Raw genomic sequence first — 15,845 nt, 5'->3', positions numbered from 1 at the left:
GAAGGAACTCAAGGAAACGAAAGATGGAAAGGACATGAAGGATGGAAAGGATGCCAAAGATACAAAGGATGGCAAGGATGTCAAAGATCCCAAGGACGGAAAGGATCCCAAAGATAGTAAAGACAACAAAGACAAAGACAGCCCAGCAAAAGAGCCAATGGACAGCAAGGTCTCGAAGGAACCAGAGTTAGCTGAAGGTACAAAGACCGACCCGACCAATGGTGCAGACGCTCCAAAAGAGACGGCCAATATCGAGCCTGAGACGATCAAGGAGCCTGGTGAGTTCTTGGAGTAGGGAGGACACATATGCAGGCCAAGTGGCGCTCAGAATGAGTGCATGATAGGCACGCATGTGAACTGACACTTGGGTTGCCGAATGCGTTCGATCGATTTGGTTCTGAGTAGATCCGCCAACAAGTGAGTGAGATAGGTCTCTGGGAGCGTCGCCGTAGCTACGGGTGTGGAGAGGCCTATTTCAGCGCCAAAATTCATGCTGCCGGGTCACTCACAGAGCATGGTGGGAGATAGTAACAAGGGATACATTTTTCTTTCGATTGGGATCAAATGACAGTCGAGGAGCTGTTCAACACCTTCAGAGGATATATCAACCAAGACTTCCTGAAGATCGCTCAAGCGCACTCGGAGTGGAGAGTCGCCATGGAGAACATCCGCCGATCCATCGAAAAGGAGATCGAGGCCAGGCGCAAGCAGGAGGAGGCAGCCGAGCTCAAGCGACAGGCAGAGGAAGCCGAGGCAATTGCTGCCCAATATCCGAAGCAGCCATCCGACGAGTCCCGTTCTGAGAAACAGGGTCAGAGCGAACAAACAAGTGCAGCCACAACTGTGGCGCCAACACCCGTGGGAGACGTATAAACGAGACACCCAGACATCATGGTGGAGAGCGGTGGCTATCAATAGAAGCCCATTCAGATGTAGCCACATTGCATCATAATGCTGCTGCCACTCGCTGTCGCAGTCAACTTCGTCTCGGCTGGGCTACCCATGGTGCGTACGTGTCCATGGATCGCGCTGATTGATATCCGGAAGCAATGATCAGCCGCACATGTGCCCAACAGAATGGCATGCATTCGCGAAAGTGAGTAAGCAAACAGCGGATCAAACAGCAAAGCCCGCCGCATCGGGAATCGAAACGCGGCCGCACGGAGGCACAGGCATCCAGAAACAAAACCAAAATAAAACCAAAAAACATTCATGGAGGATAGGCGGATCGAACGCCTGGCTTTCTGCATGCAAAGCAGACACTCTACCACTGAGTTAAACCCCCTCGTTATGATTTCGTCCGAGCCCACTTCTGTTGTAGATTTCAGCTCAAGCAAATTGATGCCAATCCGTCCAGTCGACTCCACATCGATCACACCCGACAGCCCACCGACCGAGGTGTCGAATGGAATCGGCCGGGCGACTATCATACCGCGTCGGGCCCAGGATACTTTGTTCGCTGTGTTGTTCTCGCTGCCATCGAATCCCCTGCTTCGCCCCTCTCTCCCACCCCTGCCGTTTCTGCCGTTTCTGCCGCCTCCATCCGCGACTTCCATTCCATTCCCCGTTTGACTCTTCCACATCATCCACACACCATGGCCGCCAATATCCATATCTCCCCCGACATGGCTCGCCTTGCCATCGACGACCACAGCCCAGATATCTTCACCATCGTCTGTTTCAACGACAGCTTCCAGCTTGCCCTCGATCACAGCACCATCAGAACCCTCCTCCAAGTGTGCCATCGAGCCCGTCCCCTCCTGAGCCCCAAACTGGCCAGCTTCCACACCTGGTGCCAGAATGCAGGAATATGCTATCCAGACGGACAGATAACGATCGGCCTCACACCCAGCGACCAGATCGCCCTCTCGCTGCATTGCAGGGGTCAAAGCACAGCCGATCGAACCTGGATCATCGCTCAGGCAGCCCAAGGCAATGCTGCAGCCTCGTTCTTCCTGGCCCGCATCCTCCAAGTCGATCTCGATAGCGACCGCATTGACAAATCCGAGCAGAAACTCAAGCAACGACAGATTTGCGACTCTCTGACACAAGCCGCCAACGCGGATCACCTCATGGCACAGTTCCATCTGGCCGAGTGGTATCAAGGCGTCGGGGTCGACCAGAATGACACCAAGGCCGTCGAGCTATATCGCGATATTGCGGGTCGTGGGTTTGTACCGGCCCAAATTGCCCTCGGTCGTTGCTACGAGGGCGGAGAAGGCGTCAAGCAGGACTTCAACATGGCGATCGAGTGGTATTCCAGAGCTGCCGACCAGGGCAGCGACGACGGCCGGCTTCATATTGTATTCCTCTGGGGTTGGTTTTCATTCATCGGCCACAGTGTCAGACAATGTGATGCCGATGCCCTCAGGCACTGGCAGGAGGTCAGCATCCAGTCCACCAATCTAAACATCAAGCCCATCGCCACGCACATGGTCGGGTGGATGCACTATCTCGGCCGGGGTACCGCCCAAGACAAACCGAAAGGGGTCAAGATCATTCGCGAGAACAAGTCGAAGGAATTCCCGATCGGGGATCAAGAGACTTTGATCGGATGGAGTATGGCCTCGTGCACATCACCCGCATCCCGTCAGTTCTTCAAGTTGTGCCAATTCGGATCAGGTCGGGACTGGCTCTGCAAGCATCTTGTGGCCCTGTGTTTGAAGAACGGACTCGGATGTTCGCGGAGTTATAAGGATGCAGCGAGCATCTTTGAGCAACTCACCAGCGAAGGCCACAGAGACAGCCAATACAGGCTGGGGATATGCTATCGGTATGGATGGGGGGTACCGATAGACTACTCAAAGGGGCTCCAGTTGTTCTTGAAAGCCGCCGACGCGGGCGATTCGTATGCCCAGCACATGGCTGGCGTATGCCTTCACTACGGATTCGGAGCTGCCCAGAACCACAAAAAGGCAGTCAGGTGGCTCCTCAAGTCCGCCAAGCAGGGCAATCCGCAAGGGCAACAATTTCTCGGCTACTGCTATATGAACGGCTTGGGCGTCTGGCGCAACGCCGATACTGGAATATTTTGGCTCCGCCATGCCGCGGAGCAGGGAAACGAAACTGCCATCTCCGCCCTCAAGAGCGAAGGCCTGTGGCCTTGATCTCCAAGTTCCTCCGGAGTGTCGCTCCAGAAATCTGGTACGCCGCTGAACATGCAAGCAAGCGTGGCAATCTAGCGGGTGGTAAGTCCTCACATCCCGAACGCCAGAATACCAAAGCTCATCGGACTTGTCATGCAGACCCCATGAAATGACGACGACCAAAGTGCATTGTAATTGATATTCAATACATCCGAGTGTACGTAACAGCGCTATCCCAATACGTCCATGTGTGTCGATCGCCTATGGCTTGGCCATGTGCCGCTCAATCCCCAACGATCCAGATCAGGAATTGATACTGGGGGAGGTATTGGGCCATCCAGCCATAGGAGCCGTTGATGAGACTTGTGTTTGCCCATTCCAGAAGCATGATGAGACACTCGGCGGAATACAAGAACGATGCTCCATATTTTGGACAGATTTCGATATGATTGCACAGTGCGCGCAGCCAGTTCAGCCTCTATCACATCGAATCGGTCGGCGAAAGTCCCATATCGCTGGTTTGCATCTGGAGAGCGTGCCCTACCGTCGAAATGACGTCGCCCTGGCGCTCGTCTCCAAGCAGTATCAGGATGATGACATATCCACCTGGATGCTTGATGACGTCCGTCAGGGCCTATGATTGCTGTCCCAGCCCTTTCAAGGTACTCGCACTTTTCTCGTCCTCCTCCGACCGACTGCTTTGGCTCATCAGACCAGATCCTGCTCCCCAGAAGCCTCACATTCGCTGCAACCCCGAACCAACATGGACCCAAGCGTGCTCTAAGATGCCCAAATCTTTGCCTTTTTTACCTATATAGCCGCCGCAACCCTGGCCATCCACTCGACAAAGTTCGTCAAGTGGAACCGCGTGTTCAGTATTCGACAGGGAGTGCAAATTCATACGCTGATGGGTCTTGCGACGGTGTTTTCGTGCTTTTTCTGCGTGTCAAACTTGGCACAGCTCTTCAGCCCATGCGCAACCAACTGGACGTGCACGCAGTTCGGAAGCTTCCTCTTTGCCCTGGGCGATTGCATCGGCTCGGGTTCCATCGGATGGGCCTACGTCTTGAGGCTGAGAGTGATGACGATCAACAACAAGCCCACGTATCCCTGGCTCTTCATTTTTGGCATCATGCCGATCGTCTACGGCGTCAACGACCTCTACTTCCTCCTCATGATCTATGGGATCACCTCGTGGGAAGTGTCGACGTACTATCAGTTTGTCTTCAACATGGCGCTCGAGGCCAACTTGATCTGTTTGCACGGCCTGATGATGTACCGCCTCCACCAACTCAACAACTCGGTCAAGCTCTTCCAGCGCTCTGCAGGCGGGGCCAGTACCGCCAACGCCGCCAACGCCGCCAATCGAAAGCCCAACCGTAACGCCGAATTCCAGGGCGCTCAGCAGGAGGGCAAGGCCTTGATTGCAGTCATCGCGATTGAGCTCGTGACTTATCTTGCCTCCCTGGTCTTCTCCATGAACGATCCCACTCAAACAATCGGAAATGCTATCGCGACGTTCATTTGGGTCTTTGACATCTATCTGTTCTGCGTCGTCAACACTTTTATCGCCAAGCTTCTCAAGTTTTCATCTGGACGCTCAACCAGCGACTCGACCCACGTCGCTTCGGTCCAGGGCAGCAGCATGGCCTGAGTCCACATCGAGCGCGGATGGTACATACATCAGGACTGGTCGTTTAAGGAATCAACATAGGAAGTGGATGGGTTGCCTGCACGATACATGATGGGGGGCCTCTTGGAATGAACCGCCTCACAATGAAGTGCAGCTGTTGACCGAGCCAGAGGGTGATGGTGCATGGAGTATGCTTCTCGATGGTGGACCCATCCGTTCTCGCCTCAGTGCCTTAGGCCACCATAATATCTACGAGCACCTAGAAATACTCTTTCCACCCGAGTTCTTTGGCCGATAAGGCATCAATACACTCGGCTGGCACCATACCGATATAGAATCACTTTGGCATCCAAAGCAGGGTTCGAGATACGAGCCACAACCGAGACGGGAACGGGCCCCATAAACCCTGCGCTCGTCTGAAATGGGTCCCCGGTTGTGAGGCTTTGAGTCTCACAAGCATCATCTCTCTCCAGAGCCGATGGGACACCAGTGGGCTCCTCGCCAACCACTCCAATTGGTCTCATCGGCAGCATCGTGCCCGTTCTCAATCTTAATTTGATCTGGCAGCCAGACTGGCGTCGATATCAGCAAGAGTGATATGTCTGTATTTCCAAACCTCTCCAGCATGTCACTGGCTGTTCGTATGGCGCAGACCCTGTCCAGATCCCTGCCACATGCCTGTCTTTTCGGCTCTGATGCTTTCGAGTCTCGCTTTGGCCCTCATCAGTGCATCTTGCGGATGATGGGTGTGTTAGTGCATGGAACATATCCCCAATGAGCGGAGAAGCCCGCCGTTTCGATCCCTTACCGGATATTGCTCTTGACTTCTCAGACTCAAATCTATCGACACGGAGAATAGCGGGAGGTTTGATTACGTCCGACTCGTCTGTCAGGGAGCTCACTTGAATCTCCACTTATCTGCCTACATGCACCCAATCCAGCCCTGTTGCATAGACACCCTATCGTCTCACCTATCGTCCACAGCACCTTCGCCAGAGCGTGCACTATGCACTTGCTTGGCCACATTTAGCCGGAGTGACAAAGACCCAGATGTGCAGATTCGAGTACCACAGTGGTTCAGCGCCGGAATCTGTTGGTGGGCGGTGAAGCGCGGTCGGTGAGTGATAAAGTGTGCGGACTGATTCATGTTTCCTATAATCGGATCGACAGCGACCCGTGCCGCAGCACTCTGCACGTACCGTCTTGTGCGTGGGAATGTCAGGATAGATGGTGGTTTGAACCTCTGGCCAGTTTCCAAGGAAATACTCGGCCATCTTTGATGATTGCGTTGGCGCCGGCTTCCAGGTCGGCACATTGAGCATGTGTGTCCCTATCGTCCGAATGAGATGGTGTTCAGCCGTCATCATGGGTATTTTCTATTTGAAGCTCTAGGTTGGCAAAGACTTTAGCATCGACAGCGTAGCAGTTGTACCCCACCTGGTGTGTCTGGAAGGAGCAGATATCCGTATCCATGGAAGGTGTACCGATCCCAGCTGTCGATCGAACCGACTTGGAAAAATATAATTGGTGGTCGCGCATCTGTTGACAGGGTTGGTTTCATTATGAGTTGGGTGGTGAGTGGGCACGATAGCTGCGGCCCCACTGCTTGTCGTTCATAGGAACATTGCGATACCAATCCTCACTTTGTTTCCGGGCAAAGATGTGAACCTCCAGCGGCAAGCCCAGAACAAATTGGAACTCTTGGTCATCCTTGCTCCACCGGCACTGCGACCGACTCGACCGCCCAGTGAGATGATCGAGTCCAATAGCCTCGGGAAGCACCCAGGTCGTTGGGTCAAACTCGACTGCAAACTCCACGAATAATTCGTCGGTCGGGAAGCCGCGGGCACTTCCAATCTCGCCAATAACGGAGAGTTTGCTTGAGAATTCTTCCGGAACTACCGAGAACTCCTTCCCGATAGCGAGTGCGCGGATCGATGACCGCCTGGGTGGGCATTTGGATATTCAAGAAAGGGGAATGAGCGCAATCAAGTTGGCGATGACGATTCGGGCGCCTTTCGCACAGCGCATGCTGATAAACTCGGCATGGATATTCGCAGCAATCAAGTTCTCCCGGTAACTCAGATCACAAGTAGGAGATCGCGATAGGCTGTCGAGGCCTTGGGCACTCTTCTCCGGATCAACAAAATCCCCACCTCGAGTAAAAGTCCTGGTAGAAAGTGCGCTCGCGGTCTTCATCAGCCAGTGTCAGCTCCTGCGAGTCGTTTTTGATGAACAGCTCGTAGTCATTGGCCCCGAAGCTGAACCGATAGGGTGTGTCGCCTTCGGTGAGCCCTGGCTTTGACCCGAGCAACGGGGTGAGTCAGCCGCGCGGGACGATCGCTCATGGACATTTCATAAAATATCAAGGGCCCGAATGCTGTGGCTGAGGTACTCACTGTCATTTCAACCAAGCCATTCGTGAATCCCTGAATCTTGCAGAGGACATGGTTCACAACAACAGGCTCGCTGACGGTCTTGCCGTGGACGACTTTGGTCTCTCGATTGCTGGGATGATAGTTTGTGGCAGCGACCCATCATGGTAACATCAGTTTCTTCTGGACTTGACGAGTTCAAGCGACTCGAATGTCCACCTACTGTATATCTAGCTTCAAGCAAGCGACGATGAACATTTCTTGGAACAGGCTTTGGTCCTTTGGCTTATGAGAGTCCGTCGCTGGATCCAAATGGTGTTGACAGACGAGGGATTGTGGGGAGGGGATAAAGATCTGTCAGTTGGACAACGCTCTCGATATGCAGCTGGCCGATCGTGAGAAACAGGCTTGTGCGGACAGGTGTCTCGAGTTGAGGGGCTCGATCATCAAGCGAGCAAGCGGCCGGCAAGCGGCGGCGCTATCAGGCGCACTACTCACGGCTCCTCAGTTTCCGCGATTGACCATCGGGGCCAATCACCAAATCAGCCGTCGCCACACCAGCCGCGTATTCGTCTTGATGCACGTATGTGAATATGTAGGGCTCATCTGGATAACGGCAGAGGTGCCCATTCGACGGTATGAGTGTCCTGTCGGGCCACGGACTTATGCCTGAGTGCATGGTGGCCCTCATACCCTGTTCCTGGATACCGTGGCTGGCGACCTTGGCCTGCCTGGAGTGCTTCTTGGACAGAACCTGCTCGACTGAAGGCGTATTCGGGTACAGCTGCGCTACTATTCCGCTTTCCTGGAAATGGATCAAGTCGCTGCGGCGCAGAGGAGGAGATGGCTGTTGGAAGTTTGTCTCGGAGCCTGCAATGCTCGTGCCTGGCAGAAGACATACGCGGGGCTGTAGATCTTTTGCTGCCACGAGATCGACTGCTCGACTGCTGGGAGCTTTGAATGCGATCCCTTGGAGTGCTTTGACCCCTTCTGCTTCAGCGGTCCTGGGGTAAGTGGCAAGTCAGTGCGCGTCGCTGGTGCGATTCCATGAAGGCGTTGCATCGAATTCGCACCACTGGCTCAATCAGGAGCTCGGGCAGTGCGACAGACCTCTGTTGTGCGTCGACTTGACGATCGCAAGACGAACTTTGACCTTGACGTTTTCGATTTCATCAAATGTCCGATAGTATCTGGTGCCGAGCATGGCTGCGGTTGCGCTGGCGTGATCGAAGCAATAGCATCTCCCACCCGCCCGACAGACGGCCGGCTCGTTTGCTCACGCCCATTGCCACCCCTCGCCTCGATCTGCCCGGACCCGCCCATTCCCGCCGTCGCCGCCTATCCCGCTCCATTAACCCTGCACGAGCCAATGTGCTTGCTGTGCTTGCTGTGTTCGGTTTCGATGTGGACGCATGATACACTATGAAAAATTCCTTATCAGAACGAAAAACGCGCTCTCGGGGCCACCTCGGTCGGCGAGAGACCCCCGAGGGAAGGCGAGAAGCCTCTCGCCGTCACACACACACACACACACACACACACACACACACACACACACACACACACACACACACACACACACACACCACTTTGCACACACACACACACTTTGCACAAGGGAGTCAACCACCTCCCATCGACCATCCCAAGAGGGATGGCAACCCCGAAGTGGACTGCCCAGAATATGGGCGACCCGGCACCCACTGTCGAAATACTCAAGGAACAGTGCAAATCCTCAAAGTCTCCCCTGTCCCCAGAGTAAAAACGACATTGTTGCAGCCATAAAGCAGGCCCTCGAGGCCACCGGTGCTGGAAACCAAGACCCTCCAACCGAGGACGATGCACTCGATCCTGGCACAAGCAGAAGTCCGGCCGAACGGGAGCGCAAGTGCTCATCGACCTCACGACCTGGAATATGAATCCTTTGTTCCTGTTAGTGATCGAGCCGCTGGGCTTGCAGATCGGCTCGCCCGCCCCAATCGTCGCACACTCAAGTCGAACAGCGCCCACGCATTCATCAAGGTTTCCAAAATCGTTTCAACCGTCGGAACTTTGGATTAAAAAAATGATAAGTTGAACATGGCATCTAAATGGCTGGACCATAAAATTCTTGTTTCGATGTCACCCACAGGTGTCAGATTTGTGTTCGACACGGAAGAATCTGTCATATCCCCGGCTCCGGCAAACTCACAGCAACCGTCCGGTTTGGCTTCCGCGGCAGAGCCAGCCAGCCCATCCCGTTAAATAAATTCTTGTGGAATATCAATACAATTCCGAAATACTTGGGCAATCACGGTCGGGTCAGGGTCCCGGAACTCGGTTGGAGTTGGATTGGGTGATTGCGATGTGCTGGTTGCAGTGTGAGCGGATAGCAGTGCACTCGAGCCACGATTCTCCATATAATCCCGCCAACTGACACGAGCGTGAGAGCGGATAGGCTGGGTTTCACACCAGGCAAGCAATACCTCAGGTAAGGGCGACAAGGCGATCGACGCTCTGTTTATCCGATTGGATGATAACGATATGCTCTCGATCTCATTTTCAGGAACCACTCATGCATTCTCAGGCCAATCACAGCTTATAAGCAGCCTTGAAGGTAAGTCAGTAGCTGGCATAGTATTATCCTCGCCTCAACCTTGCAATGGAGGCCGTGCCAATACTAATATCCACTAAACTACTGATAGTTGCCAAGTGATTCAATCAACCACCGGAGACAGAGGTATGAGCCCTTGAGGTTTGATCAATGAGTCTTTCAATCACCCAGCCGACTCGAATATGGTTCAAGCCTGTACACCGCAGCTCACATGCAATGCTCTCTCTTTCCATTCATGCGAATAGTGATCGCGATCAACTATCGGATTAGCAGAGCTCGCTATGGAGCCCATCTTGCAGGAAGGTAATGTCAGGCTGGTTTGCTCGAGGGATTGGGGGGGGGGCGGACGACTGGAGCCGAGGACGACGACGGACGGCGGCGGAGGATCGCGGCGGAGCATGTCCAACCCGTTCCATGACCGGGCGAACCCGGAAAGCCGAGAATAAAAACGAATCGAGCCACAAACCAGAAGATCCAGCACACTCGATCCAGAAAATTTGATCCGGATCGAATTCGGGCTAAAAACCGGGATGAGGCGAATTGGTCACGTGTTGACATCCTGTGGGTCACGAGGTGACACAGACTGGCGAGCGAGAACGCTCCTCGCGAGAACGTCGGCCGAGAACGCGCTCTTCTCGGTCGCACCAAATTATTTATAGGCATAATTGAAACTCGCGCGCAGCACCTCTGGTGCTCGTCCAAGAGCCCGCGCCCTGTTGCCCCACAGCGATCTCCAACTCGCACCCGATCGTCTGCCCTCGCCTGTTCCTCCAAGCGCCCAGCGGCTCTGCCTTAGTCATGAGCTCCACCGTCTCCGATTCCACCACGCCGGTGTTCAAAGCGCCCCTGCCGGTTTCCGCCAACAAGCCCTCGTCCTCGCTCTCAAACCCCAGCCGCATCCCTGTCCTTCGCGGCCGGCCGTCGTCGTCGCGGCTACAGCCGACGGTGGTTGAATCGTCATCCGACGAAAGCGACGAGCAAGAGAGCGTGGACGAAGACGAGGAAGATGACGGTGATGACGACGACGAGCATATTGGCTCTACTGGCCTTGGCGGCAAGATCGCCAGCGAGCCGTCGTTTCAGCAGGCTCGGTCGGAAGCTCCTGTACTCCACGTCGTTCCTGTTGCCGCAGAGCCGTATCCAAAGCCCATCAAGAAGGGTCCCTTTGCCAAGTTCAACAGCAAGAGCCAAGGGTACGGTCGCAGTTCTCTCGCAGTACCGCCATTCGCAGTCGCCATGGCTACTCCAATGTAGCTTACTGCGGCGACGACTCTTCCCGCCCTGCCTCTGCTTGGTTGTGGACGACACACCGAACTGCATACTGAATCGCATCTTGTCGCAATTAGATTTTCGAGTCCGACCGACAAGCTCATGAGCCCGGCCACACAGAAAATCGAAGCGCAGCGACACCGCCTTGCTCAGACGTATGTAGCCTATTTCGATCATAGCAGTCGTTCGTCGGATGTTTGGCCTTATCATCTCCACACCCCGATAACCATTTCGATCTTACTCACAACGGTGGCCATTGCGGCACTGCTGCCTTCACCCAGAATCAAGCCACGAAACCTTGGCAACGAGCTTGCCCTGGCGCAAGCTGGCGGCGACGGCGACGACGACGACGAGTAATCCGCCCTGTCTTCCGCCTTCCCCGCCGCTGCCCTCTATAGCCACCTCCGTTTGCAATCCTCTCCCTTCTCCTCACTCCTTTGTTCTGCTTTGGATGCCTCGTAGCACATAATGAATCGGTATATACATGCGAGCCGCATGAGGCGACGAGGCTCTTGACTCGATGCTGGGTGCCTTGGCAACAGCGGCTGTATATTGGCGTTGGCTTTACACGGCGATGCTCTCTGAGGCATACAGCTTGAAGGTGCGGTCATACGATGCCGTCGCCAAGAATTGGCCATCTAACGAGAGCGGTAGGCTGTGAGTAAGCGTGGTTGGGACGCCAGACGATGGAACAGCCCCACACGGCCGTCGCTCAAGTGGTTTCTCCCACAACGGCAGCCGACATCCCACGCGTGCATCGAGGCAGTGGGCGGTGATGGGCTTATCTGGAGACTGGTATTCTGAGATCCCGCAACCTTACCTGGGGACATGTCGCAGTTCATCACTTTGCCTTCGAGACCGGCAAGGGCCTTGATCGGCTTCCAGTCGCCCTCGGTCCATATCTTGCAAGTTCCATCGTACGACGACGACACCAAGAACGAACCATTGACGATCCGGAATCGTTGTTCCTCGATCCAGCTCGTGCCATCGTCGACATCGCCGCTTGTGTCCATTTCGCCTTCGGTTGGACCGCCAAATTCCCAGTCAGGGTAGCGATTGGAGGTGCCGTTCCAGTCAGGGTAGCGATTGGAGGTGCCGTTCCAGTATCGCACCTGAGTAACAATATTCTGATGGGCGGGGATGTTGTAGGAGGACTTTGCCGCGCGGACATCCCAGATTCGAATGCTGTTGTCCTCGCTGCCGGTGGCGATCTGGTATCCGTTCGGGGACCAGTCCAGAGACAAGATCGACTTGATGTGTCCCTGCAGTGTCATGATGGATCGGCCGGTGCGCAGATCCCACACTCGACCAATGGAATCCATGCCGCTGCACAGCATTTCCATAGGAATGGTATACGTTTCGGGGTGATTTGATGGGAGAGAGCGAGGGCGTGACAGAGACAGATGGCATAAGTGGCACGCAGTCTCGGTGGACTTGCCGAGTGGGCAAATCGTCGACTTGCGATGGACACTCTCACGATCCCGATTTCCAGCGTTCGTTTCCAGTGCGCGAGCGCTCTGCATGCCGGGCGAGCTCACTGGAACGCAGGAGAGACCGGTCGACTCACCCTGTGGCTATCAAAGCACCATCGCACTGAAATCCGATTCCAAAGACTTCCCGCGAGTGCCCTTCTTGCAGAAGCAGCTCTTTCTGTGTTTCGGAATCCCAGAGGCGCCAAGTGCGATCAAAGCTGTGGTGAAGATGGATGGGCAGAGGGACAGGTGAGGCTTTCCATCCGACAAACAAGCGACCCGCCTCTCACTCGCCCGCCGGAACGCCGAGCTTGGCGGCATCCTGTCCCGGAATGTGACCATCAAATGTGCCTCGCAAGCTTACCTCGAGGTAGCAATGTATCGCCCGGATGGATGGATTGCCACTCGGGCCACTCTCATTTTATGTCCCTCCAGCTTTGCTATGGCGGTTTCCCTGGAAGGCAGGCGGAAATCAGACTGAGTTCCCCACAATTCTGGTTACCTGCACCGCGAATTGCAATGACCAGCCTGATCTCAACTGCGATGATTCAGCTTACCTGTCGAGTGACCACAGGTTGACGGTTCCATCAGTGGCTCCACTGACAACATTCAACTCCGAGCGGGACTGAGAGAAGGTCGCTCCGGGATGGAAGGCGATACCGCTGATTCTTTCGCGATGACCTGGCCAAAGATTTTGATGTGTAAGTCTTTGTGGATATGCGGTCACTTGGTGTGCAATCGCTGTCGATTTGGCGACCCCATGGCGATCACATGGCGACCCCCTTGCTTCCATCTGCTATCGTACCTTTGAGCGTCATGGTGTGTTCGCAGCTCGGAATGCCCCAGAGCTTGATTACGCCACTCCATGATCCTGTCGCCAATATGCGCGAGTTGGGCGAAAACACGCAGTAGCTCAGCGGTCGGTCGTCCCCCAGCTGCGAGGTGAAGGTCGCAAAGGTCTGGTTTCGAATGGCGATCGTATCCAGGTGTAGTGCATTAGCCACTCAGGCAATGGGCAGTGCTTCATGGCTGTCGCAGCAATCATGGGGGTTGCGGCTGTTCTCAGCGATCTCAGACAGCCATAGACGCATCGATGTCGGTGCACAGATGCCAGAAGCGCTTACCTTGAGATGCGCATACCACTCTCCGCGGTACTTCTTTCTTTGTGCAATTGGTAGCTCCAGCTCGCTTCGCTGGACGGCGAGGCGCTCCTTTGCCCTGTCATTGGAGGGAAGGATGAATACCCCGAACATTAGGCTGGATCATTCCATGCTCGGGAAACCGGGCAGGGCGGAATGAAGCACAACCACATGCGGCGCCTACCGTGGTATCGAATAGTGAGCAATGCTCTTTCGACACTCCATGAGCTCGGGTATACCATAGGTAAAGAACTCCTCGACCTCCTCGCCCTCGTCATCATCGTCCTCGTCCTCATCAGATTCGTCGTCGGTGCCAACTTGATCGATATCCATTGACTGGTCATGGAGCCTCTGCGCAAGGAGATCGCGCAGACGCTCTCTTCGTTCTGCAGGCTGTTTCGCATCATCAACGACATTTGCGCCAGGCTATGTTAGTCGACGACCTCGATCGTTCCTCGACAAGCGACAAGCGACCATCACATATCGTCTCGAGAAGTCAGCCAAGCATGGTCGCTCTCTGTCTTTGCCTATTCGACATGCAGCAGACATTACCCCTTCTCCGAAGAGCGTCTGTGGTTCGTCGAGATCGATCAGCCGCTGTCGCACTCTGCCGTCGTCGGTCGGGACGGCCAGAGACCGGGCGAGCCGCTTCTTGTTGAACTCATCCAAGATGGCCTGCTGCTCTTGCTGCGCTTTGATCGCAGAGGCCGACAGCTCGTAGTTGGCGCTCGAGGACTTGATGTCCTTGGGGTTGTCTGCCAGCAGCTCATCGAGATTGATGCCCTTCTCTTCCAGCTGAGCGAGCTGCTGCGTCGGGTCGATCTGCCCGAAGTGAATAAACTTTTTGTCCATGGCGATCGGGTCGATGCGAATGTGCTGCTGGCGGAGGGAGCGCAGCCAGTGGGTCGCTGAATCTGGTATCAGATGACGATCGAAGCGGGCTAATGTCGGCGATCGGTGCCGAGCGAGCTTGCAGATCAGGAGCAGACGCCAGATCGGGCCGGCCCGATTGTGAAAGCGTGGTTGGATCTGCAAGGGCACAAAGCCAGGACGAGTGCTGGCTGGATCGGCGGATCGATCCGGAATCCGCCTCGGTTTCTCCGAGACAATGTGTCCATATTTGTCCTGCGGTCTTCCTGTCGCGATCTGGTCTGCCCAGGCTTCGCAACGACAGAACCTGCTCGTCGAACTTCATCGGCGGCGACGCACAGATCCAGCGCCCATTGGTGAGTCCGTAGCCGCTGCCGCTATGCGGTTGCTCAGCCGTGACGCTCGGTGTCCACAGGGGCATGCGCCCTCCCTGAACGAGGGGATCGGCTGTGAGGTGTATGTCTGTTCTGATGATCTAATCAGCCACACCGCACTCCTGTCCACCACTCATCCTGGCGAAGATCCAGTCGCCCAACGATGCCGGTATGTGATTTTCAGAGGCATGCTTGCTGGTTGCGCAGGGACAGGCTTCAGTACCCCAGCGCCACTCGAGCCTCAATAGCCGCGCATATTGATCAGCCTCCAACTCACCATCAACGTTTGTCCACATGCCATTTGCTCAAACCGATCCGGGACGCATGCAACGGCAATCTACACCGCGCCAATGGACTTGAACTTGCAGCCCAAGAGACACGCCAGCTATGGCACCAACGACATCCGATCATACTTTGTTCTCAAGGGATCCGGGATGGGAACCGGCAAGGCCCAGCAAGGTACAACACTGTTGCCGAGCCCATGACTGCCCTCATGTGTCCGTCCATGAGCGCCGAGGCTGGGCAAGCCTATTGGTGATGCCTCTGCCTCTGTCTCTGCTGGCACGAGTCGCTTATCGCCACAGCAATGCGGGCATATCTTCTTTGGCAGAGCTCGAACCTTCGTCCGAACCCGAGATAGAGCACTCAAAGTAAGTCCCTGATGCTCGTGGATGCGATGCGATTGAGACTTTGGCCCGATACAAGTCAGCGGCCCCCATCTATTAGGGTCAGAGAATTCCGGTTGGCGTTTGGCTGACAGCTTCTATCGGAAAGGTCAAGCTCCAAAGGCCGCAAAGACCCAGCCGGGACACAGGCCGACGATCAGCCCAAACGAATGACAAAGTCCAAATCGAGTCGGATGATTATTTACGACGACGATGACGACGATGCTGAAGAAGAGAGAGAGGAGAAGAAAGTAGGCAACAAGACCGAGCATGTCGATATGCCTCCCAAGGACAAGAGGGAGATCCCCTCCAAACTGGCATCGGGGGCGACCAAGAGGTAACGCCCGGTCGGACTCGGGCGGCGCATGG

At 55.1% G+C, this 15,845-nt stretch overlaps 4 protein-coding genes and 1 non-coding gene across 5 annotated transcripts; 2 read left to right on the top strand and 3 right to left on the bottom strand.

The window, feature by feature from the left end:
- Positions 1–1,213: 1,213 nt before the first annotated feature.
- BJ171DRAFT_t384 lies at positions 1,214–1,285 on the bottom strand. The gene has a single exon. It is a non-coding gene; the product is annotated as a tRNA-Ala (tRNA).
- Positions 1,286–1,545: 260 nt separating this feature from the next.
- BJ171DRAFT_606379 (uncharacterized protein) lies at positions 1,546–4,942 on the top strand. Its single transcript, XM_053115216.1, has 4 exons — positions 1,546–2,559; positions 2,797–3,002; positions 3,116–3,188; positions 3,905–4,942. The coding sequence occupies exons 1-4, from the start codon at positions 1,596–1,598 to the stop codon at positions 4,738–4,740; spliced, it is 2,079 nt and encodes a 692-aa protein (XP_052961751.1). The 5' UTR covers positions 1,546–1,595; the 3' UTR covers positions 4,741–4,942.
- A 395-nt stretch (positions 4,943–5,337) lies between these two features.
- On the bottom strand, positions 5,338–8,298 carry BJ171DRAFT_574445 (ciliary basal body-associated, B9 protein-domain-containing protein; the record flags this gene model as incomplete). Its single annotated transcript, XM_053113716.1, has 13 exons — positions 5,338–5,451; positions 5,528–5,559; positions 5,691–5,809; positions 5,919–6,049; positions 6,157–6,258; positions 6,363–6,664; positions 6,876–7,018; positions 7,119–7,227; positions 7,318–7,396; positions 7,593–7,700; positions 7,788–7,918; positions 7,996–8,098; positions 8,205–8,298. The coding sequence occupies 13 exons, from the start codon at positions 8,296–8,298 to the stop codon at positions 5,348–5,350; spliced, it is 1,557 nt and encodes a 518-aa protein (XP_052961750.1). The 3' UTR covers positions 5,338–5,347.
- Positions 8,299–10,411: 2,113 nt separating this feature from the next.
- BJ171DRAFT_606377 (uncharacterized protein) lies at positions 10,412–11,483 on the top strand. Its single transcript, XM_053115215.1, has 3 exons — positions 10,412–10,880; positions 11,034–11,111; positions 11,238–11,483. Exons 1-3 carry the CDS (start codon positions 10,486–10,488, stop codon positions 11,311–11,313), a joined length of 549 nt encoding a protein of 182 aa, XP_052961749.1. The 5' UTR covers positions 10,412–10,485; the 3' UTR covers positions 11,314–11,483.
- Positions 11,465–14,577, bottom strand: BJ171DRAFT_540708 (WD40-repeat-containing domain protein). The gene is made up of 10 exons (XM_053112934.1): positions 14,120–14,577; positions 13,752–13,960; positions 13,553–13,646; positions 13,234–13,387; positions 12,986–13,109; positions 12,793–12,882; positions 12,524–12,646; positions 12,062–12,282; positions 11,777–12,031; positions 11,465–11,594 (listed from the first exon to the last, which is right to left on the bottom strand). The coding sequence occupies exons 1-10, from the start codon at positions 14,417–14,419 to the stop codon at positions 11,521–11,523; spliced, it is 1,644 nt and encodes a 547-aa protein (XP_052961748.1). The 5' UTR covers positions 14,420–14,577; the 3' UTR covers positions 11,465–11,520.
- Positions 14,578–15,845: the final 1,268 nt, after the last annotated feature.

The sequence above is a fragment of the Polychytrium aggregatum genome (genome assembly GCF_025602895.1).
Source record: "Polychytrium aggregatum strain JEL109 chromosome Unknown BJ171scaffold_132, whole genome shotgun sequence".
NCBI classification, from domain to species: domain Eukaryota; kingdom Fungi; phylum Chytridiomycota; class Chytridiomycetes; order Polychytriales; genus Polychytrium; species Polychytrium aggregatum.
The sequence above is the reverse complement of the archived record's forward strand: the minus strand, read 5'-3'. Positions and strand labels throughout refer to the sequence as shown.

Excerpts from the sequence above, each read along its gene's own strand:
- BJ171DRAFT_606379 (XM_053115216.1), top strand. The coding sequence starts at position 1,596 with ATGGCCGCCAATATCCATATCTCCCCCGACATGGCTCGCCTTGCCATC. Across the intron at positions 2,560-2,796 it reads AGAGACTTTGATCGGATGGA|ACTACTCAAAGGGGCTCCAG; the intron begins GTATGGCCTCGT and ends GGGTACCGATAG. Across the intron at positions 3,003-3,115 it reads GCTATATGAACGGCTTGGGC|TTCCTCCGGAGTGTCGCTCC; the intron begins GTCTGGCGCAAC and ends TTGATCTCCAAG.
- BJ171DRAFT_606377 (XM_053115215.1), top strand. The coding sequence starts at position 10,486 with ATGAGCTCCACCGTCTCCGATTCCACCACGCCGGTGTTCAAAGCGCCC. Across the intron at positions 10,881-11,033 it reads TTCAACAGCAAGAGCCAAGG|ATTTTCGAGTCCGACCGACA; the intron begins GTACGGTCGCAG and ends TGTCGCAATTAG. Across the intron at positions 11,112-11,237 it reads CGACACCGCCTTGCTCAGAC|AATCAAGCCACGAAACCTTG; the intron begins GTATGTAGCCTA and ends GCCTTCACCCAG.
- BJ171DRAFT_540708 (XM_053112934.1), bottom strand. The coding sequence starts at position 14,419 with ATGGACAAAAAGTTTATTCACTTCGGGCAGATCGACCCGACGCAGCAG. Across the intron at positions 13,388-13,552 it reads AGTGGTATGCGCATCTCAAG|ACCTTTGCGACCTTCACCTC; the intron begins GTAAGCGCTTCT and ends ATTCGAAACCAG. Across the intron at positions 11,595-11,776 it reads GAACTGCGACATGTCCCCAG|ATGGCCAATTCTTGGCGACG; the intron begins GTAAGGTTGCGG and ends CGCTCTCGTTAG.